Source organism: Miniopterus natalensis, chromosome 15 (assembly GCF_054644295.1).
Source record: "Miniopterus natalensis isolate mMinNat1 chromosome 15, mMinNat1.hap1, whole genome shotgun sequence".
NCBI lineage: Eukaryota > Metazoa > Chordata > Mammalia > Chiroptera > Miniopteridae > Miniopterus > Miniopterus natalensis.
Window position 1 is genome coordinate 38,848,812 of NC_142095.1, and position 24,329 is coordinate 38,873,140.

Genomic DNA, 24,329 nt, shown 5'->3' on the forward strand with positions numbered 1-24,329 from the left:
CATTTTAGTCGAGACTAACCCCCCAAACTGGAGGGGATCTGAACTAGAATATGATGAAGAAATTCAGAGAAAGGTTCGAAATGGTCACAATGCAAATAATTCAAGTATGAGAGAAGGAGCTGCAGTAAAATGTCTTGCGACATGGCAAGAAAGGACACGCACCATTTTGTGGTCATCATTGGGCAAACAGGTCTCATTTCTCCTACGACTCCTATAGGTTGGTGGTGTCTGCCTGGAATACTGGGGCAAGAAGAAGGATGAGGTTAACCCTTGATTAAAGTCATAATTGATCAATAATGTCTCCTTTTAAAAAATAAGCTACCTTGGAAATTCATTCATTCATTCATTCATTCATTCATTCATTCATTCATTCGCTTATACATTTAACAAATACTTGCTGAATGCCCACTGTCTGCTAGCAATTGTGCTTGGCCTGCAGATAAATGGTCAGCAGAGAAAGTCATGAAGCCACATTCTCAGTCCTCACGAAATTCATAAACTAGTAGGGCAGATAGTTACTATTTAAGAATCACAAAAACAAATGCCAATTGTATCTGTTACGGTGTAATTAAGCAATGTACACATGCTACAGGAGTGCCAAGTTGGGGATTTGACCCAACTGAGAAAGTCCCAGAAGGCTTCCCTGAAAAAGTGGTTGAGCTGAGATTGAGAGGATGAGCAGGTATTAACTAGGTGAGGAAACGTGTTCCAGGTAGAGGGAATCACATGTACCAACCAGAGAGCACACTGGTCTGAATCTGTCTTTATCCCAACAGTGAGGCAAGCCCAGGAAGGTTTTTCAGAAGGGAGGGCTAGAAAGTGATGAGCATTATAACATTTATCTTTAGAAAAGATCGTTCTTCTGTCCAGTGAGGCCTGAGAACCTCCGGCTCGTCCTGGAGGCCGGTTGCATTTCTCCAAGGCAGACGAATGGCATGGTGGAGGCACTACAGCCCACCTGCCTGCCTCCTTACCGCATGCGGAGCGCGGGCTTGCGGACTCCAGTGGTATGTTGTTGAGACTGCCAGAAAGTCAGGGAGGGAGTTTTACCTTGGGGCCCTGTTCCTACTCCATTTGAAAACCTCATGAGTGTGACAAGCAAACTCTGGCCTTAGTTCTCCGTGCCTCCAACGAAAGTGGCAATGCTTTTTATTATATTTAATTTATCATTATTCTCATCATTATTATTATTACTTAATCCCCACCCGAGGATATGCCTTTTTTATTGATTTGAGAGAGAGAAAGGGAGAGGGAGAGAGAGAAACACTGACCGGCTGCCTTCTGCATGCACTCTGACCTGGGATCAAGCCCGTGACCTGGATATGTGCCCTGATCAGAAACTGACTCCACTACCTTTCGGTGGTGGGATGGTGCTCCAACCAACTGAGCCACGCCAGCTGGGGTGTGGCAATGCTTTTTAAAATGTAAGCTAACCACTGGGGTTCCTTGGAGGTCGGAGCCAGGGGATTTGGAGAGTGGGTTCAGTTGGACAGCATTAAACAGGGTGCTCTGAGTGGCAGTCAAGGGAGACTTCCTTGTTCTAAGGCTGCAAATGCCTGCTCCAAAATATACCACTCTCAGAAGATTTTGCACTGGCTGTTCCCTTTGCCAGAACACTCTTCCCCTAGATATCCACAGGGCTCTCTCACCCCCTTCAAGTCTTTGCTCAAATGTCTCCTTCTCAAGGAGACCCATGCTTCCTACCCTATTTTACAGTGTCACAAGCCCATGGTCCTGTCCTGGCACAGCTGTTCTCCCTTATACTGGTGTATACCTTTCTTTTTTTATCATATAATTTACTTATTAATTATGTTCATAATTTATTGCTTCCCCCTCAATTAAAAAGTAAACTCCATGAGAAAGGGGACTTTATCTATTTTGTCACTGATGTATTCCAAAAATGCTTAGCATTCTAACACAGAAAAATCCCTTAATGAACAGCTGTTGAGCCCAAGTCCAATGTGGCATGTGGTCTCGCCAAGCTACCCACCTCTTCTCATCCTCATGCCCCTGGGCAGCTTGGGGGCCACAGGCTGATGCATTGGAACTGGGCTCCTCTGATGATTTCTGTGAGGGGGCTAATCCGTGGCTCACAGTGTTGCCTTAAGGAGGTAGTGTTAGTCCAGCTAAGGGCAAAGTGCCGGCACTCCTACAGCAAAGGGGTGCAACCCTGCCCTGCCAGGTGAGTGGCATGATGGTAGTTGAGTCATCTGGTCTCTCAGAGCCTTGGTTTGATCAACTCAAAGGTGAGGATGAGGCAGGTAAAATATCTTTGGGGATGAATCCCCAGCAGCTGGCACCGAGCCTGCCACATAGTAGGTATGAAATACTGACTATGAAAATGTGATATAATGTTTGTAAACTTATGTATACAAAGCACTTGGCATAGAGCCTGGCATGTGGGAATCATGCATTCATCCATGCAGCAACATTTATTGAGTGCCTACTATGTGCTTGGCAAAGGGCAATAACTGTGGGGATTGTTGTATGAGCCATTCATGTTCAGTCACTGGGAAGGCCATGGCAGTGGAGAGACCTTCCGCATGAGGTGAAACAAGCTCAAAAGGCAGTCTAAAGGGGGTGGCACCTCTCATGACCCAGTCTGCCTCAGCATCCTTGCAGAACATCAGACAGAAAAATACCGAGACCCATGGCCTTTCTCTCCCACTGGCCTGCGTGCCTAAAACAGCTCTGCTCTCCCAAGTCAGCCATGCAGGCGATGATAACTGAGGTCCGGGACTTGCCCTCCCCGGGACATCCTCTCTTATTGCCGTCTATGTGGGCTGGATACACAAACCAAGTGCATTTAATAATCAACCTGTTCATTGCAGGCTGGGAGCTGAGGTCTAGAGTTCCTGACATGTCTGCTCACTGCTCCCCAAGTGCCTCGATTTTAGGGTAAGGAGGACATCTGTCTGCTCTTTTTCCCACAGTTCAACAGTGTATTCTCCTAACTGTGCTCAATGAGTTGTGACTCCCAGGCCTGTAAAAACCAGCAATGATGAAATCAAATTCAAACTGTCTCTGAGAGTTGGTCACTACCAATTATTATTGGTATTATTAGTATAGCAACCTCACATATATTCAGTACCTGTTATGTGCTAGTCACACACAAAACACTTCTGCATTGGGTTACATCTCACAAAAGCCCACTGAATTAAGTCATTAGCTCATTTTACAGATGAGAAAACTGAGGCTCAGGGAGGTTTAGTATCTTGCCCTGATTGCTCAGGTAACAAGAGAGCTAGAAGCAAGATTCACCCTAAGCAGTCCAACTCCAGATGGTATCCGCAAGATCCTTTTATGGTTGTGCGGCAAAGGGTTTTTTCAAGTATCATGGTGCGTCCAGTGGTGAAGCCTAAGGAAGGCACCCACACTCTCTGAACGTCTGGTTCCTTCTCTATAAGAGCATCAGTCCTCCAGTCATGCTGGGAGTTCATGAGTTTATATACGTAAAGCCCTCAGACCCATACCTGGCACATGGTGAGAACCAGAAGTATTAGGAGTTGCTGAAGTGATTAAAGGGCCTAAGTCTAAGAGCTCAGGCAGAATTCACTCTGTGAATGGCTGGAGAACATTCTTAAATGGGGATCTGGGCACCTAAGCTTCAGGTTTACAAAGGTAAGGGGACCTCACACTTTCTGGAAAACCCTTCTGCTCGTCACTCTGAATTCTTTCCTGAACCTGGTGGTGCATGTGTGGACTCAGGTGGGCTACCCCAAACCCAAGCTCTACTGCTCACAAGCTGTGTGTCTTGGGCTGGTTCTTCCACACTGAGTCTCAGTTATGTCCCTAGAAAAGGGAGGTGACCCTGGTACCCACATCACAGGGCCACTGTGAGGGACTGTAGGACAAAATCCTCCAGATACTGGATACACCTCCTGGCAGAGAGTAAACACTCAACAAAAAGAGGGTGCTTTTATAAGCAAATCAATCGTTATTCTTAGGTCATCATCACTTACGAGAAGAATACATGCATCGATGTGCTCTCCCTGCTCTGACGAGTAGGGCGTGGGAAGGATCGCAAACCTAGGCACCGAGGGGCACGCCCTCTTCCTTCGCTGCCTCTTTTCCCGCAGCAGTCCTTCAGACCCCGCCTCAGTCCAGGCAGGAGCCTACTTCTGCGTGGCTGGAGTTCCCAAATATGCCCGACACCTCAAACCAAACCTGCCATGAATAATGCAGGCTTTTTGCGGTCTCCCGGCAGCACGTTGAAGGGCTACGCTCAACCCTCCCTGGAATCCAGGAGTGCATTTCCATGATATCGAGCAAGAAAAAGAGCGGCCTTAAAAATTCCTTATTGGGGAAAGTATGGGGATCTGTGGGGAGCAAAGTACCTAAGAGACAGGAAGGAAAGTATCACCCGCTATGCCGGACAGTGGCCTTTGGCCGCCTTGGCTCTCAGCAGCGCCAGGCCATTTCAGAAGAGCCGGCCCTACGGGTGGCCACCAAGTCCGAACCCTTGGCAACTATATAATAAATGAAATTACATTGCAAATCAAAATATAATGCTATCACTTGTGGTCCCAGACTTTATGGCTACCAAGTCCTGGACGTCATCAGAAGAGGTGAAGGTAAGATAGGATGTAGCTCTTATGCACCCCCACCCCCCATGGTGGGGGCAAGTGTCTCCTGAGCAGCTGACTGACCTGAGACCTTTGGATCATGTGTGCATCGTAGCTGGACCCGTGGTACTTGGCCGTAATATCTGGGCTGTAGCAAGCATCACAAGTGCATGGTATATTCGAGCTCAGGGGCTGTTTCCTAGGCCTATAAACCTGTGGGAGAAAGCTACAATGGTTAGGTGCAGGAGGGGAGGGCGCAGGGCGCACGCGGAAAGAATCAGGAGAAATTAAAGAAGGCGGCTCTTCTTGACTTTCTGTGGCCAAGTGGGTGAAAACCCCAGTGTAGAAGATGCACAGCCCAAGACAAGAGGTCAGATGGAAGCGGCCCCGAGCCCCGGGGCCAGCGCTAGCAAGGCATGCCGCTCTGTGGGATGACCCCCATGTCTGGCAGTGGCTGGGGCCCTGCCGCTGCAGGAGAAGGCGCCCAGGCATGGTGGTGGCCTCTCTCTCAGCAAGGCAGCCCCGTGAGGAAGGGACCCTGGTGCGGGGCCAAGGGATGCCTTTCCCTTCCTGAGAGGAAGGGCCAGCCCACTAGTGAGGAGAAGGGGCTTATGCCTTTGGGCTTCCCTCCCACTCGCCTGGCACCCTGTGCTCAGCCCAGATCAGCCTGGCAGCCAGCGGTCCAGTCCTGGGGGCCGAAATCAATGTGGACACACTCCGCATGGTGCCATGTGGCATCCAGAGAGTTTCAGAGCCACATGGGGCCCGGGCTAAGATGTGGCAGCCACCTTGTGAGCCCACAGAGCATTGAGCCATAATATTTGCCGGGTTTCATAATGAAGCTAGAATCTGAGTGAACATCTTTAACCATTACTTCCAAAAGCCCCTGAGTTCTACACAGAGGAGAAATAATGTCTGAAGATCTTAGGGATGATTTGATAGTATGCTTCAGGTACAATTATTTCCATTTAAGTCACTTCCAGAAAACCCTCCAGAAAGCAAAGAACTTTCTGTGCAAATTAGGACTTTGTCCCTCCTTCCCTTTCCCTGAGAAGAAACACAGTGGCCTAGTGAGGAGGAAAATACAGGACAGTGGGGAAAACAGGTGATAAAAAATACTGGCGGGGGAGGTCTCCAAGCACAGTCTGGCGGCGCCAGGGGCTGGGAGATGTTCCTCGGCCAAAAGGTCCAGGAGGAAATAGTTAAAGAGCCAAAGCTGGAAGTACGGTGAGAAAGAAATGTAAAGAACTGGATGAGGGCAGCTATTTACAGGGCCCAGAGAGAGAGCAAGACAGAAGATACCCAGTCCAGCGGGAGAGAATGCGCCCAGGATTTCATTAGTAGTTTCTAGGACTTGGTCAGAGTCACACAAAGTCCACTGGAAGGAAGAGAGCGGAGAGCTAGTTCGGGGAAGATGATGCTAACACAAAAGAAAGGAAAACAGCGCTGGCTGCAAACCACACAAGCCCAGGCACATGCACGTCCACACGGAGAAGCAGGGAAATGGAGCTCTAGTGACATCTCGGCGTTTCGCTCCTACCTGCGGTCAGCCGCTTGAGCCTGCGGGATGGACATGGGAACATGAAGGGTCGCGACACCCAGAGGAAGCACGCGGGGACCCAAACCCAGCAAAACACACCTTCCGCAGGAGGCCCCACCTGCTGCTTTAACTGGTGCACCAGCCGGTCCTTCTCCCGCTTGAGGGCCATGACTTCTTCCTGCGTCTTTTTCTTCTTCGAGGCGGACAGCTCCAGCAGGGCAATGTTGGCATCCTTCTCGCTGATGGCCGCCAGCAGCGCCTCCTGTCTGGTAAGAGAAAGGTCACGGCGATGATTTCCATAATGTGGGGGAGAACACCACATCCAGCATGGACCATTGAAACGAGCCAGGAGCACCGTCTCAATGGAAGGGGTTAGGGACAATGTTTAAGGCAAACTACCTCCTCGATTCTCAGAGTGGACAAAGCCGTGTGGGTCAGAATCCCTGAGACCCACGCAGAGGCCTCTAAGCGGCGCATCTTTCGATGGCTTCACAGATATAGCTGCCCATGAGAAATGGAGGGAGTCCTTGTGAACATTCACTTCTAAAACACTTTCATCCATCTACCCATCTATCCATCCAGTCATTCATACATATGCCCATCCATCCTTCCTTCCACCCATCCTTCCTTCCACCCATCTTTCCTTCCTTCCTTCCTTCCATCCATCTCTCCTTCCTTCCTTCCTTCCTTCCTTCCTTCCTTCCTTCCTTCCTTCCTTCCTTCCTTCCTTCCTTCCTTCCTTCCTTCCATTCCATTCATCCATCTCTCCATCCATCCATCCATCCATCCATCCATCCATCCACACCCACCCACCCATCCATCCACCCATCCATCCTTCCATCCATCCATCCATCCATCCATCCATCCATCCATCCATCCATCTCTCCTTCCCTTCCTTCCTTCCTTCCTTCCTTCCTTCCTTCCTTCCTTCCTTCCTTCCTTCCTTCCTTCCTTCCTTCCTTCCTTCCTTCCTTCCATCTCTCCATCCACCCATCCACCCATCCATCCATCCATCCATCCATCCATCCATCCATCCATCCATCCATTTGCCATGGAAGGTTCTATGTACTCCAAGACAACCCGACAAAATTGGGCAGCAACTTCAATATCAAGTATAATTTTTTCCTGCAAGATTTCCTTTTGAAGGCAGGCAGAGATATTTACTAGGGTTCCCTTTTCACTTTCAATGCAATTAGTGATGCTTGCTTGCCATTCCACCAAGAATCATTCCTTCCTCAGTATTCCATATCGGAAACTACAGCACCATCCACCAAGTAGCCTCAGCCCCAAAACTTAATGCCGTCCTTGATTCCTTCCCTTTCCTTCTCCACCCAGAGCCAGTCAACAATGTCAGGAGCTTTTACTCCAAAATACATCCCTTATCTAAACTAATCTACTACTAGGAAATGTTTCCCAACCGCCAGCATCTACTCACAGAGCTCACTCCCTGGTCTCCCTGGTCTCCCTGGTCTCCCTGGTACAGAGCCCAGAGTAATCTTTAAAAACATTGTAAGTCCAGATTCCACCGCCCTGTTGCATGAAAAATCCATTGCATCACTCATTAGACTTCAAATCCAGACCCTTTCCTGATGCCTGCAACTCGTTATACCAACTGGCCCTAACCACCTCTGTGAGGTCATCTTTTTCCATTCTTCCCTCCTCAATCATTAGACTCCAGCACATTTTGTCCCTCTTTTCTAGTCCTTGAAAACGTTACACTTGTTCTCACCTCATAAGCTTTGTCCTGCCATCCCCTCTGGCTGGAATGGCTTCACCTCCCAGCGCCTTATCCTTCAGGCCCCAGCTCCAACATACCCACCTCAGAAAAGCCATCTCCAGCTGCTCTCCCTGGCACTGTCTCTCCACCGGGCACCTTGTGCCAAGCCACTGGCCTGCTACATTACACCGTTTTATTTTTTTCAAACAAGTCTTCACTATTTGAAAGGGCCTTAGATATTCATGATTTTTCTCTCCTTGATGCTTCGTGAAATTAGAAGCTCATTTGTCTTGTGCACCAATCCCCCAGCTTCTGGAGGAACACTGAGCACATAGCGGGTGTCAAAAATGTTTGCTCAAGGAACACAGAAGTTCACTTCATACTCTTCAAGAACTTTGAAGACACCACTGTAAAACTCTCCTTCTCGCTTAAAAAAATTACAATGCTTTGACTTCTGACTACCCTCTGATCACTGCTTACTCAGAGAAGTGTTAAAGTTGCCTCCTCCCATTTTACGGTCCAATTTTCTGGCAACACCTGTTGCATATTTTAATCTGGAACTTTCTGGGGCCATTATTAACTATGAAATGGCTCTCCTGGTCCTGGTGTGTTTCATTTAGCCCTTCTTTCCACTGAGGGAAGTCTTGTCCCATTTTTCACTTCAGCAATAGTCTAGATCATTGAGAAGACCCCACAGTCCCAGGAAAGCCTCAGTATTGGGTACATTTTTTGCACACAAGTCCCAGAACAAAAACCTAGTCATGATCCTGTTTTGCCTTTCTTTAATCCCCACCCCCCACCCAGGCCAGCCCCTCTCCAGATGTTTGGACAATATGGTCATTATTTGGATCTCAGATTTTTCCCCTTTCACTGCAGGGATTTGTATGGACTTTTCTGGGCCCTGCGAATGCCAGGTAGTAGAAGCTGCTGACTGAAGCCCAGTCAGACGTGTGAGCAGCAGAAATGTCAGGAAATATCTCCACTTTCCAGAAGAAAACCAGTGCAGGCTGGACTCGCAACTATAGCATTAATATCCAGCTCCACAGAGCTGGTCTCTTTCTGGATAACATCCTGAGACAATAGGCATGCTTGTTGTTCATAGCCAATGCATGTTTGTACATAAGGCCAAGCTGAAGAGGCTGCATGGACTTCAATCTTTATTCAAACTTAGCTACAACACACCCAAGGTGATGGCAATATTTTACCCCACTCTGCCCCAAATTAAAATGTCCAAGTGAAATTTTTCAATGGAAAGAACCTAAAACATCATTATTAGGAAAACTGGGAGTTGATAGTAAATTATGCTACATCCTTATGGTTCACTTTTTACAGCCACATGCAACTATGTAAAATGCTGATGAAAAATAACTTAATAATATGTGAAAACAGTTATGTTTGTTGAGAGACAATTATTCATGAATCTTGTATTTTTGCATACTCTTTTTGAGCATAAGCACTATCTTCTTTTCTCAGAATTTTTCAAGGATGTTTGTTTAATAAATAGCCTTGGAAGATAGAGGTAGTGTTTCCCTTAGGATCAAAGAATAGTCATGCTTACTGCCCTGTATAACAGTGTCTACGTCCAGAGCAAAAGGCAAGCGTGTTACTGCCCATTATAAAACATTTGGGCTCCCTAAGCTCAGGGTTGCAATACTTTAATGCTACCCACTGCAGGCATAGCTATCTATCTGGCCCATCTGCCTTGCTTTTATGGAACTTGGAAAAAGGAGAATTGACATAACTATGCTGATGCTGCTGTCTGCACCTTGAGCAATAAAGTCCTTTGTCTCTGACCTAAAAGTCTCTGGTCTGATATCTGCATCCATGACACTAACTCAGGTTAACCTGTTAGCAGGCCATAGGGAGAATCTCACAGTTCCTGACATGCAAATGTATATACAATAAGATCCCAACACATAAAATTATATTCCTATAAAAAACAAAAACAGGAAGGAAATACACCAAAATGCTAATAGTCATTAATTATCTCATCGTGGTAGAACAGATAGGCTAGTTTTTTTTTTTTTCTGCATATACGTTTCTGCATTATTGTTTTCTTCCACAAAGTATCATAAGAGTAAAGACAAAAAAAAAAAAACTGTAAATGAAACTTTTCAGCCACCAAATAAACTACAGGAATATGCTTCAAACACTTGGTACACGTGGAATTTACTTTGGTTCCCATCAAGGTATTTATGTTCTCTCTGCCCCTCTCGTGCTTTATGCACAGATAAGTGCCCACACACATACTTTCATACACACACGTCTCGTACAGTCTCTATTATCTCCCACTGAGACAATTGCAATAATCTCTTAGCTAGGCTCCCTATGTCTACTTTTATATTCCTATGTCCTATGGCCCCTTTTTAACCCTTTTTCCTCTGTCAGGTCAAAGTTCAGAATTGTATAACTTAAATAATAGTTAAAATGATCACCAACCTGAAGAGTGACCTTTCTAAACTCCTTTTCCCCTATAATTCTATAATTTAGTCCTTCAGAATTTAACAAGTATTTCCCCTGCTATAATACCATCAGAAGTCCCAATACATTAATTTCTAATATCAGTTTTCTGTTGATCATAGAAAAACATATATCAATTCCTAATTCTTTATCACTAAATACAGCCTCAGATCTAATTACATTTAAATAATTTTTATAAAAGTACACTTAAAAACACTCATCAATATTAACATAAATACAAAATAACCAATTTTGTTCTTCATAACCTTTGCCTCATTATATTTTTTGTTTTGTGTTATTTTATCTGCTTTGGACTAACACATCTATTTTATACGAACCAGTATTATAGAATTATAGGACTTTGAATAAAATTAGTATAAGAAGGTTTATATATGTATTTTGAATCCCTCACTTAAATACTGACCATAATTAATGGTAATTTCTCCTAAAATACCTTGAGCGAAAGCTACGTTCAATAATTTCAGTCTATTTAAATCAAAGAGTAACTGCCAGAAGATAATAAAAGTATATAAAACTAGAAAGAGATGAACATTTCCCATTTTAAGATACTTAGAAAGATGTTCTGAATATTTTAAGGCTATAACCAGCCATTACCTATTTGGAATTGCAGGTAAAGGAGATTCTTCATTCTAGGAAGGCAGAATCATTACATTATTTTTTTTTAAGCAATAGGCTTTATAAAATGAATTTTAAATATCTATTTAGCTGATACATTTTAAATAACAATTTCAATCACTGTGAGCTTATTCTGCAGTTATGGGCTTTCACTCTCTGCTTTAAAAGTCAGGGTCTTTCTGAACATAAGATTCTACATCAGATTCTACCCCTTTAAAAGTCCCATAAGCCAATTTTTAAAATTTTTATCCAGTCTTTCAAATACTGGGAAAACTAAAATATTTGCAGTCCCGATGCCCCCTTATATCTACATCTTTTTAAAAAGGCAAAGAGTATACCAGTGACAAGACACTTGGATATCAATTGGAAATACAAAGATAAATCTTCATAATTTTCCCCATCAAGGGAATCACCTTCTAGATCTGAGGCCAGATTTCCATTGCTTCAGAAATGGTCACTGTCCCGTCAACCTGAAGAAAGTTTCCATAAGCCTGAAATCACTTTCAGCACTTAATCTGCCCCTTTGCTGACTCACAGGCAGTATGAACAGAACATACATACTCATCTCTGGACAGTGGGGTTAAGTATATGCCAAAGGCTTGCAAAATTCTCTTCAGAAACTGCAATGCTCCAATGTAAAATTACTAAGGTGATCTGTCTGTGCCCCCAAGGCAGCTTAAAATATAAAAAGGAAGCCCAAATATGCTAGGAAAGAAGATAAGATACTGCAAAGAGAAATAAATCTGTAACCGCCTGCTGAATGCCAAGAGGAGAAAGTGGCCCGTAAGCAGCATTTTATCAAAGTGCAGCCTAAACAAATGTCAAGGGGAATAATTTCTTTAACAAATATGGGCAACAATGGAGTAAAACAGGGGGCAATTCTGTGCCCTGGCATGCATTTAGTCAGGGTTAACAATGGGTGGGTAAAACTGTGCAAGAACACATTTAATAGCCCTAAACTGTCATTCAGTTTGTAGGAGGTAGTCAAGATACAGCTCATAAAACACCAAAAAAAATGGTTTTAGCCACCCTGAAAAAAAATGCTCTATGGAATAAAACTAAAGAGGGCTGAAGGGCGTCTCCCACCAAGATAAATGCTTTCTTTTGAGTGTTGCCTGTGGCTAACCTTCACAAAGGGAACTCCGGAATCAACCCCTGGTAATACATCGCTACTTCACTTATCACAGTCAGTTTAAAAGGGAGCTTTATAAACATTTCTATTTCACTCCCTGTTGCTGTCTTCCTGTTAATGATGACTTGAGTTTTAGGGGGGGCGGGGTTTTCTAAAATTAATTTTCAGAGTTGTAAATGAGGCAGGCCAATTAGGACCTGTTAAAAAATTGGTCGAGGGGAGAAGCCTTAGTGCACTTTTTTCTGGTGGGATTTTGTTTTAGTTAGCTGACTCATCTTTAGGAACACATTCAATTACAAAAGCAGATGCTTAAAAAAGTGCATTCCATTAAGAAATGTTTGGATAATGACATGCAAGGGAGAACCTACATTATGTATGGTGCTCAGCCCACAGTCATGTTCTAATCATACTGTGGGGAAAAAAAATTCCGCTCAATCAACTTTGCCAGTTAATTACTGTTTTCTTTCCCTCGTGACCCTGAATCTTCAACCGTAAGTTCAGTAGGAGGTGACTTGAGACAGCCGGTGACGAAAGATCCTGTTCAAAACAGCCTCTGTCTCACCCCTGGGGTGAGGGTAGGTGAAGGTTCGCTGGGATCGACCCTGGAGAAAGATGCTCATTTGCTTACATTTTCAAAGCTGGGTTTTCAAATGGCATCACGAGAACCAAAAGGCTTTTGATATCAATTAATATCAACCCTCCCCACCAGTAAAATGATGTATTGTGCATGCAGAAGGGGCCATGCAGAAAGCGAGGTAGCTGGCCCAAGGTGGGGCCCACAGGGTGAGATCTACTTGAACAACCGTGAGCTTCAGCAAGGACAAAGAACAGACCAGATTTGTAAAGGCCGCGCTTTGGCAGCCCAGACTCCTTAATGCGGCTTGCTCTCTGTCGCCCACCTAAAACTGACCTCAAGAAATAGTTTACTCCAATTACCCAGAATTTTGTCTTTGAAACCTAATAGCACATGACTGGAATTTCCTCACACAGGGGCCACGGAGTCCTGTGGAAGTTCTCTGCTCCTTGCACTGGCTTCTGCTCCACCACTCACCCAGGGTGTGACTCAGGGAAGCAGCTGGCCCACCCTCGGTTCCTCTAAGTGCAACTGGACCAGGAAGCTTGAAAAGGCAGGGATGCTTCAAGGCACGAAGATGCAAAGGCTGGCACCACTTGGCATTCTGCTACAAAGGGCTGTTGGTGACAGTGAGGCCCATATGGAAAGGCCCAAGGCCAGAGGAGGACCAGTGCCAGGAAAAGCTACTGCCCCATTCTAAAGTGCTCTCTCTATCCCCATTCTTTGGGTGACCTGATAAGAAAGCAATGAGGGATGAAAGGGACCTCTGTCCAGGTCCTGGCAGAGGACATATGCCAGGCAGTACTGTTACTGTGTGCCTGAGCACCAAGAAAAATTACTAATTTTAGAAATAGAGAAAGATAAAATACTTCTTTAGATTACTTTAGTCTATTATGACTTTTGTTTAAATTAACCACACAAATAAAATATCACTCAAATTCTTAAGAGGAAAAGGTCCTGGTTTAGTGTCTCAGCTTTGGACTTGAATATACTTGGGCTTGCATCTCCCCAATACCTTTTGTTTCTAAGAACCTCAGCGAGTTCCTTAATGTCTCTGAAACATAGATTTGCTCTTAAATGGACTAAGAATAATAATAGTAAACTCTCTCTCAGATTGTTGTGAGATTTAAATGTGCTACTGCATGCAAAGATTTGGTTCAGTGCCTGGCATCACTCTACTAAGGTTAGCAATTGCTGTTTCATAACATGGGCACCACCAAATATAAAGATTCAAATGTTTTGCACTATTTTCTGCAGGGCTTCCCTCTGTAAATGTCCATGTGCCAGTGGGTCCCTTATTTTCACGACAGACTCTCAGAGAAGCCTCTGAAATTGGTTTCTGTTGAGCTGCTCATTTGACTTCCATACGCTGATGTCTGTTCTGCACACAAACTTATGGAGAAAGCAGAGTTTGAGTGTGAAGACGAATCCGTTCATCATGAAAGAATCTGTGAGCAGCCAGGCCCATGCTGGTCAAAAACTGTTCAATGTCACTCCATCCAAACTGTTAAGAAAGGCCACACAGAAGTGGGCAAGGCATGACTTCACGCAGTATGAGAAATGGAACCGTGTCCTAAAAAGTGACCTTTTAAAAGTTAAGGTCAAGTGCAAAATCTAACCAAAGTCAAACAACTTAAAAACAAAAATTCTTCCATTAAAAACAAAAACTTTTTTAAAAAAACTGGCGGGTTTGGAAGGCAGGGAGGGCAAGTGAAGTGAAGGGACTTCGCAACGCGCCAGCACCCCGGCTGCGGAGTGTGATGCGGGATGCGAGCTCATTCCTGTCAATTCCTGTTCAGTGACAAGAGGGCTGCTCTGTTGACCATTTAACTCTGCCAAGGTAGCTGTCTACGCAAAACCCACCGAGCCAGACTGCCTGGGAGGGTAACTGATGACTGATAATAAGAGGCCAAGTACATCTGTGCTTCCCTGAGAGCCAGAGCCTTGCCCAGCATTCCCCTCACTAAACCTACTGTCCATGGATGACCAGTTAGGATCAAGACACTTGCATCACATTAAATTTTTCATTGGAAACAAACAGCTCTCAGAAAATAGGTCACCGACCTCAAGGTTTAGCCCACAAGGCATCTGATCAATTTTTTTCCCCTCATTGGTGAGATGTATGTGTATGTATGTGTGTGTGCGTGTGTGTGTGTTTAAGTTTCCAAAAGATAGTATATTTTCATTCCCCTTCTACTATATATTGAGGCTACTAAGATTTGCTAGCAAGTCTTTGCACAGAACAGCAAATTGCCCTCCTGTATCTTGAACTAAATATTCCCCTTCTTAATTTGAAATTTTTGTGCTAAATCAAACCTCCCTTTGTTTATGTTTACATGAAATAGAATATTGCCATAGGCTAAATTATAATGAAAAACAAAACAGATTGTCATGTCATTGCTGTGAGAGGCTACGGAGCAGAAGGGGGCACATTCCAGGATTTTGTTGAGGCAACATTTGAAGAAAATCAAATTAGGGTTCTGTGAAGCAGATCTCTGTAGAAAGAAATAATAAAAATAAAAAAACACGAGTTTGTTGGAGCAGCTCCTCTGAGAGACTTCCTATTCACGGGAAGGGAGAAGGTGGCTGTGCCCCTGCCCTGGGGAGAGTGGCGTGTCTGCATGTTCTGCTGGTGACCGTGGTGAGCAGGCAAAAGGCAGGCTTCTAGGAGGGGCAGGAAAGCATGATGCCACCAACCAGATTCCCATCAGCTCGAAGCTGTTCTTCCTCGCTGTGCCTGCCACAGAGCTGAGCAACAGCTCAGGGAATCCGATAGGAGTCTTCCTTTGGGAAGCTGGTGGCTTTTAGAGAATCCTCAGCCATGTAATTCCTCACATCACTGTCTTAGCTACTTTGAGAAATCTAGATTTTAGGTCTGCCATCTCGTGGCCATTGCCATAAATACTGCCCTTTGCTATTTTTTCCAAAGTAGTTACACCTCTATAATCTATATTCTAAAAAGGTACCACAAAGGGTGCTTATTTTAAAAATGGGCTTTGGCCACAGGAGAGCTCTACAAGGCAGAGAGAGCTAGGGCATTTCACATTCCAACCGCCCTTCTGCTCACATTTTCCATTCCTTGATGAGAGCCTCGGTTCAAATGATCATTTATCAAATTACCAAATAATCCTTTGGTACAGGGTTGGGCCAGCTAAGAAATCGGTTAAGAGGTAATAGGCATGATGTAGGTGCCTATTTTTTTTAAAGGGGCAATTTAGTGGACACATAGCTGTCTCCAAATGAGTGAAAGTCTCTGTATTTTTGTGCTCACCATAGACTTGCTAAGAGAATGTGCAGAATAAAACAGGTGGTAAATGCAAAGGGGTTCACTGCCTAAAAACTGGGAGGGTATGTTTTCCTGGAAATAACTTTAAGTCCAAAAGACAGAGGTTAGAAATACATTCTTCAACATTGTGAGGAAAACAAGCAAGACCAATTTTTTCACAGATCTATATTAGAAAGAAATTGCTAAAATGCCCCCAGAAAATTACACCGAGCCTGTCTAAAGCACACCCGGCAACCACTTATTGAATGTCAACTGCATGTGGCCATCTTCTCAGCAAGGCTTCGCAATGTATCATAACCCCTAGGTTAACAGGAGGTGCTCGAGCAGATTTAATGACCACAAATTAATTTCAGGTCCCAGGTTACAGAAGTATAGAACTATGCACTTACACACATACACACACTTAAAATACTGCATTGCTAAGCAACTGATTCAAAAGACATATAGCTGCAAAAATCAACTACTGAATCCAGAAATAACAAGTTATATCTGTTAGTTATCTGAAATTTCTGGACCCGTGAAGACAGTTTGTGGGACACTACCAGCGTGTTCCTTCTCAGAGGGTGAGGGAACGTGAAACCAGACAGCGGATGCGGAATGAAAGAGTCTGGTAAACTACCTGAAAGCACTCCACATCTGGAAAGAATCGTGGGGGAACCAGCCCAAGACACAATGGTATAGAAAGCAGTCTCAGATTTACAGTATGGGTGGCCTTGTGGCTCATGGAAGTGTAATTTCCATTCTGGGAGGAGCAATCGCTAGAACATTTCTGGAGTGAAATTATAAAGTCCAACCTGAACCGACTGAACTGAACGTGTTCCTTTGGGTGCCTGTTTACTGGCCATACAAGCAAATCAACCAGATGAGCAGAGTCCGGATCTTCAATTCCTTCAACACAGATTTGCTAAGTGTCCACTGTGTACCAGGTACCAGGGACAAAAGCACAAACCAGGCAGGCACAACTCTTGCTTCTAAGGAGCTTATCACAGAGCAGACTCCAGGGCCTCTCCACAGTCATGAGCTGGGCTGACCCTGCAATGATGCCACACACACACACACACACACACACACACACACACACACGAAATGCCCTTCTATTTCCACCGGGAACAAATATTAGATCATCAGCAATAGCATGTAAAGAAGATCTTCATGAATCCCATTTACCAATCCAAAGGCTTGGCATAAGAATCCACATGGCATTCCCACTGACATGTGTCAAATACTGGGATAACCAATTCGCAAGCTCCCTCCCATCCAGTCTTCTTTCTTCTGAACGTCCAGCTGCAACCCAGAAGCTCAAAAACCAACAAACACACGGAAACATGAAACCTCATATTCACAGCTATTAGGCTGAAGGATAAGTGCACCTTTTTTGTGGATCAGAAGCAGCTGAATATCAGTGATTTCATATAGTTTAACCTTCCGTAATAATAGCAGCTTTATTGGTTTCTTTGCTTGTTTATAATATATGCCCATAGATTATTTTAATTATTTATCACTTCTACCCACAAAGATTTAACAGGTTGAGGCAATTTCCTCTCCACAATATCCAACTATTATCCCCCACGCACCCAAGACTAATCACTAGAGGCAATTAACCCAGCCTGTAGGAGAGAGCCTGCTACACAAATCAAAGGAGAAGAAGGGGGGGGGGGGGTACTAGAAGCCCAGAGAGGTAGCAGAGCTCATTCCCTTAGCAGGGGCCCCCAGTCCTGGAAAAGCACTTAGTGAGAAACTTCCTGGTGACCAGACTCCAACCTGACACTGATTACCACTCCCCAAGATACTGACCTGTTGACTGATTGCTTTGAGATCAGATCATCTATCTCCCAGGACAGCCTTGAGGCTGCCCAGCCCCACTGAGCAGCAATAGAGCACCTTCCTTTAGATTTGAACTTCAAGTCACAGGACATAAGGCAGAAGTCAAAGAATGGGGCTGCAGAACTCTTAAAGGGTTTTTTCCAAAGTCTCATGATGAGAGGCCCAATAAAAAGCACCCTTGAGGATGGCGACACACTCATAGGGCAGCCTAAAAGAGCAGTCTAATGCCAACCTGTGTCTTAATAGCCACCCATATCTAAATAGAATTTACTACGGACAAAATGCTATGCTAGGAGTTATGAGGGATAACAAACTTTTCTGGTAAAGAAACAAATGTGTATGGAAACTTTAATCACAAAACAAAAATAATTGTTGATTAATGACTCCATTGTTAGAATGGAGGACAATTATTAATAGTTATTCTTTGCTTGTTTTATGCATATGTGAGGCGTGAGGAAAGCACACTGTTTCCTTCAGTCCTCTCAAATTAGCCTCTAAGGAGAAAGCTGTTACTACTCCTGCTGTGGAGTTGAGTAAACTGAAGCTATGAGACTTAAGCACATTGACCAAAGTCACCGTGCTCTTAAATGGCAGAACTGGAATTCAGATCCAAGTCTGTGTGGATTGGTAATTTCACTAACATGCTGGGTTGGAGAAAGGAAGAGACATCAGTTTGGTCTGTGATGACAGGGGTGGGCTTCACAGAGGACAGAGTGATGGCTGGGTGGGAGGCAGGGCTGGATAGGTAGGGTTCTGGAAGGAAGAGGGGGACTTCCAGATGCGGGTAAGAGTGTGAGGAAAAGCTAAGAAGATTAGGTCATTTAAAATTACTTATCTCTTCCTTACACACACCTATTTCCAGCTGGCTGGATTAGTTAAGAGCACCACCAAGGAAAAAGTGTGGCCCAATTAAGTAATTGCGAAGTGCCAACCCGAAGGCTGGTACCGGCTTGTGCCGAAGTCTTTATACACTCACCCATGTCCTCATGCACATACACACTCATTTACACATGCACATACATGAAGACATGGACAAATATTGTGGGACTAAGATTGCCAACACTCTTTCTAGGTAATAGTAATTAAATAGCCTTATTTAATTTAATAGCTTAGGTTATCAAGCTTTCTGTTTTTTTCAGAACTATTTTTTCCCCTATTATTGGACCATTATATCCAAAGTCTAGAAAGCACTCATTTGACTGACAAATATTATTGTAATTAAGGTGTGTTTGAGGAACATCTGGGGCATTGCCTTTGGTCCCCCTTTACTCTGCTTAGATGGGGACTTGTCTTTTATTTTGAAAAGCGCTTGATATTTCCCTAAATACTGCGGAGGCTCCCAGGCAGTCTGCCTTACAAGTGTCATGCTAAACCCCAGATGTTCTTGGGAAGTGACCATTCCTTTGGTATCTGTATGAGATATCATATATCCTTAGGATATAGGCGGAGAGCAATCTTTAATTTCACAAACAGGCCTTGTTAGGTCTTTCTGGGGGCCTTTGGTGACCAGAGAAGGAAAGAAAGCTGAGTTGGTAAACATGCATCCTTAGGAAAACCACATCTAATGGTGACCAGAGGGTCCAGTGTGAAATATGACATGCTCTGCTCTCCTTCCATTGTCCCTTCTGTTGGGTTTTTAACGCAATATTTATATGGATAGAACCTATGAATGTGGGAATAATCAGTATTTGGGAAAACTTGGGGACATGGTAGTTACTTCTTTAACTATGTGCTAGAGTGAATATAGATGAGATTTGAACTAGGACCTAAGGATGGAAGTCACAGGTAGACATAAGGCAAATGCCAGTTCGATCACAGGAAGAACATTAGCTAAGTCACAGCTGTCGGTCAATAGAATGGGCTGCCTTGTTCCCATCTCTGAAGGTATTGGTGCAGACAACAGAGGGCCATGTCAAGCAATTCCCAGAAAAAGAATTCTAACAATAGGTGATGCAACTAAACTCGTGTTTTGGTTAGGTTTCTTTGAACTGTAAGTAACAGAAACGGATTCTGGCTAACTTAGCAAAGAGAGGAAGTATTAGAAGGATACTTGGATAGATCAGAGGGAAAAAAGAGCTAACAAGTGAACTTTAGGAAGGTCAGTAAGTAAGTTGCTCCAGGACCCTCAGAGCAGGAAATCCCACATCTTTCATGGGAAGACATACCATTTATGTAATAACGGCTACAACCTTCAGGCTTAATGTAAAAAGAATGATGTCTGACCTTCCTGGAAAGAAACAGATTGGTCCAATCCAGGTCACTCAGCTATGGCCTGGGGTCCCCATCACTGGGAATCCACCCTAAATAATGAGGTCACATTTAAAGAAAAGGGGATAGCTATGATTTGAGAGACATCCTAAGTGGCAATTACTCTAATGGTGTTATAGCCTGAAGGGTCTGTTTCAGTGGTGTGCTGGAATTGGTTTTTACTGGCTAGTGAAAGTCAATTATATGGATCTCTTTCCAACTCCAGGGCAGTCTGTACCTTGGCCATTGTAGAAGTATTTATACCATAGAAATTGGCAAACACTGCCAATCAGGTTTTTTTTTTTCCATTGACCTGGTTTATCAGCACACCACTGGCCTATTTCAAAATTGGACAGTCTTTCCAAGACTGTTATACACCCCAGAGGACATGCCACAGATCCCACAATAGGGAATATATAGCTAACACTCACCAGCAATTTTCTATGCCAAACACTAGGCTATTCTATAGCACTATAGTGTTATAACACTATACTATACACTATACTGCTCTAACTCCTTTATGTGTGTTAACTCATTCAGTCTGCACAAAAATCGAAAGAGGTCGGTGCTATTATTTCCTCACTTGACAGATAAGGAAATAGAGGCACAATGGAGTAAATTGACTTGAAGTAGAGGTTTGAACCCAGGCAAAAAAATAAAATAGACAATGTGTAGCTATTGTTCTGAGTTGTGATGCCTATGACACAGGAAAATACAAACAATTCAAGCACTTTGAGCCCAGGGAGGACTCGGATGGATTCCAATAAGAAGATCATCCCTCAGTCCCAATGCTGATGTCAGTGAGAGCAGCCGGGGATAGCTCTACAATCAGTGCTCGGATGTTCACTCCTTTCATTACCTGGGATGCTGATAGCCTGTATCCAAATCCAAAAGCTACTACAAATCCACAGGGGAGGAAGTGGTTCATGGTGTACAGAGCTAGAATGCCTCATGTGAGTGACGGCAGCATTTCAGGGCTCGGTAGGAAATGCATAGCCCATCAGGGTTCCCGAGTGGGCCGTGGTGCCGCCACTCCGGTGAGAAAGGGCAGAAAAGGCTGAACTTTCAACCTGCCTCTCCCACTAGTCCTGCTGGGAGGTAAACATGGAGAACAGCAAGCAGGGGCCTAATAGAAAGACCATCACTTGCACGAGTCCCTTGACTTTATGCAACTTAGCTGTGGGACTTGTAAAATGAAAACTATGTTACCTACCCCTAAGGTCACTGAGAGGTTCAAATGAGAAGAAGCACCTGGTAAACTGCACGATCTCACAAAAGTGGTGAGCATTACCGTCAGCAGGACCCTTACTCATGTGGCAGTGGGCCCCAAAGCCCAGACTGCGACAGTGCAATTTCCTTCCTCTCAAATGGTATCTGATATGAATCCAACGCAAGCTAGGCACTGCTTCCATCAGTTAAGCCAAGCTACTCAAGCTGATGTCAAGTCATCTGTCCAAACGGCTGATGGGCGTTTCAGCCGGGACACAGGTAAGTTCCTGAAGGGAAAATGCCTATCTGAAGGGTACACAAACAGCTTTCCTTGCCCAGCGATTCCTTGACAAGAGTGACCATAACCCATTGATGGGAAAGACAATCGCTGTTTCTAAATAGGCTTTAAAATTATTAATTCTTATTCCTATAAAATGAGCATATTCACTAAAGAGTCACTGAATATTCACTGAGTGAGTGGATGTGCTTCCGCAGCACTATCAGCTATGCGATTCTGAGAAGTCAGGCGTCTCTGTGAATCTAGTTTCATCATCCATAAAATGAGAATAATAACCCTCACTCTCATGGGCAATTATATGAGATAAAATATGTAAACCACTTAATACATTTAGTTGGATACAGCAGTTATTATTATAAATGCAAGCTGTAGTTATTATTACTATTATTATTCATTTACTTCATTAATTTACTATTATTATTAGCTACAAGATAAATATGTTCAAATCACCAATTGCCAAGGGAGTAATATGAGTATTCCCAGCTGCTAGAGACAAGAAGAGAAAGCTTTTTTTTTTTTTTCCCAAAAAAAAAAGGAATGTTGAGTAACGATAGTCTCAGTTTTCTGTATTTGTATCTAAAGATTCAATACGTCCCTAGTGTTTACCAGGGTCTCACAATTCCACTTCCACACACTTAAGCAAATGTAAATTGGAAAGTGGAAATGAATTGTTCTGATAAGTGCAAGAAAAAGAGCTGCGTTCTAAAATGGACAGTGTGCTCCAGACAACATTTCCACTCTACATTCTGGCTCCCTTTTTTTAATCACTTCGCAAGGCTCTTTAGAATATCCAAATCCAATATTTCAATGGCTCTCCAGAGCCAAAAAGCTTTCTGCAAAGGATTAAAGGAGTAGCAAAGTGTCATGAAGAACATGAATTTGATTCCCTTGAAGGAAAAATAAAAGTTGTGGCTATGACAGTTCCCAGTTTTTATGTAAAGAATTTTTTTAAACCCACAAAATTATAACAGGGAAAATATTAACAAACTGCTATAGTCAAATAAACGAAAGCCCCATCCATTTATTTGCAGTTTCTCTTTGAACCTCAGATAGACACAGGTGCTAAATGTCTCTCTCTGTCCTGTAAAAGAAGCCTGAAATTCTTAGGCTTTTCTATCCTAAACCACTCAACCTAAGCCACGACAATTCTTTGCCCAAGTCAAATTAATTTAACTGCTAGCTTAAAATATATGTAAAGTGTCTATAGCCCACAAATTGTAATATTATAGCCAAATAATTGTTGTATTTTTAAGTGATAACTGCATTCTTCAAGTCATTCCTTAGCTTTAGAAGGGAGGGTGAAGGAGACACAGCAATTGTTCTGCTACGAAGACAAAACTCCATCTCCACTTTGATACTTTAAAAAACTAATTAAGAATAAAATGCTCAGCTAATAATTGGCTATTAATCTTTTTTTTTTCCCCGACTTAACTATTTCCTCAAAGATCAGTCTGCACTTCATTTATTTATTTCCACCTAAAGACGGCTTATAATTCGCTTAACCCAAATTTCAAATCCTGGTTTGTCTGTAAATATGGAAGCGCCCAGAAGAAGGCCCGGTAATTGGTGCTTTTAGGCGCCCACTTCATCTTGCTTAAATTACCAGCGTTCACAATGAGGAATGAGCGAGGGGCGCAGGCTGAGAAGCCACCAGGATGGCAAATGCAGGAGACGAGGCGAATAAAGATCATCGGCAGGACCCCGAGCGTTACTGCAAATCACGGTAACCAGCGAGTCACAAATTAAGAGCACTTGCTAACTAGAAGCAAGGTGACGGCCAACTGCGGTAGTTAAGATATTATTGCTTCTGTAAACGCTAAACTCAAGTATAAAGTAGACATGTAATCTTCAACTCCCCAAACACCCCAATTTGGCCACTAAAGATGCTGTTTTACATTTCCAAACATTTTCCCCTGTCACTACTTTTTATACTTCAGTTCTCAGGTTGTAAGTATTTGTTACTTGCAAAGCAGCCCCCTTTGAACACTGAATCACGGGAGGCATTTGTAAGGAACCGCCAATGCCGCCTGCCAAACAAAAACTCCCCGCTGGTGACATGACCACCTAGTGACCTCTAAAAATGTTGTAACAATGTGAAAAATAGCTCCCTCTTGTAGGAAACAGCAATTTTTTAAATTAAACGTACATCGAACGTTCGCTTATATACAGATAAATGGTGTTCAGAGTCACCTTCTCTGTTTCCAATTTCAATCTTTTGAAACCCAGCCCAAACCTAAATAAATAAACGTTGATACTAAGAAGAAACTAAGAGCTCAGGAGCCTTGTGATTTTGCAAACAGCTTTTTTCCATTTTCGAAAATCTAAACTCTGGGCCAGACACAGAACAGGTAATGAAAAGGAACAGCTTGGCAGTCCCTCTGTGGTTCTAAGCTGAAAAATACGTCAGGCAGAAATAAGTGGCTATAATTTGGCAGGCTTAATGTCTTTAAAAGTTTGCAGCTTGCTAGAGAAAAAAAATTTTTTTTTTATAAAACAGTTATAACATTTACAAATTGAAACACAATCACTAAGCTAAAAAGCCACCTTGACATAATTTCATTACCCTCAGACTTTTAAACATGCTTTTTATCACCATCTTCAAGTGTTTTTTCGCCTATATAATAGCAGGCACTGATAATTATTAAAACTGGGGCAGCGGGAGGCCTTTTGATGCTAACATAATCTTAGGTGACTGTAATATTGGTGAATTCAGTTTATGCCGTTTGACATCAAAATATTCAAGGCTAGCCTCGCCTGAAAGGTGGAGCAGCGCTTCCCAACGCGTCCGATGGGACACGAGGAATGGGAAATTGGACTTGACAGTAAGGATTTTTGAGGCTG

At 43.6% G+C, this 24,329-nt stretch overlaps 1 protein-coding gene across 1 annotated transcript in view; it reads right to left on the reverse strand.

The window, feature by feature from the left end:
• The window catches only part of ERC2 (ELKS/RAB6-interacting/CAST family member 2), a 612,577-nt gene that overhangs the window by 27,947 nt on the left and 560,301 nt on the right, over nt 1–24,329 (reverse strand). Inside the window, exon 14 of the mRNA XM_087825036.1 lies at nt 6,224–6,371. Within this exon, the coding sequence (XP_087681162.1) occupies nt 6,224–6,371 (148 nt within the window). The remainder of the gene's footprint in view (nt 1–6,223; nt 6,372–24,329) is intronic.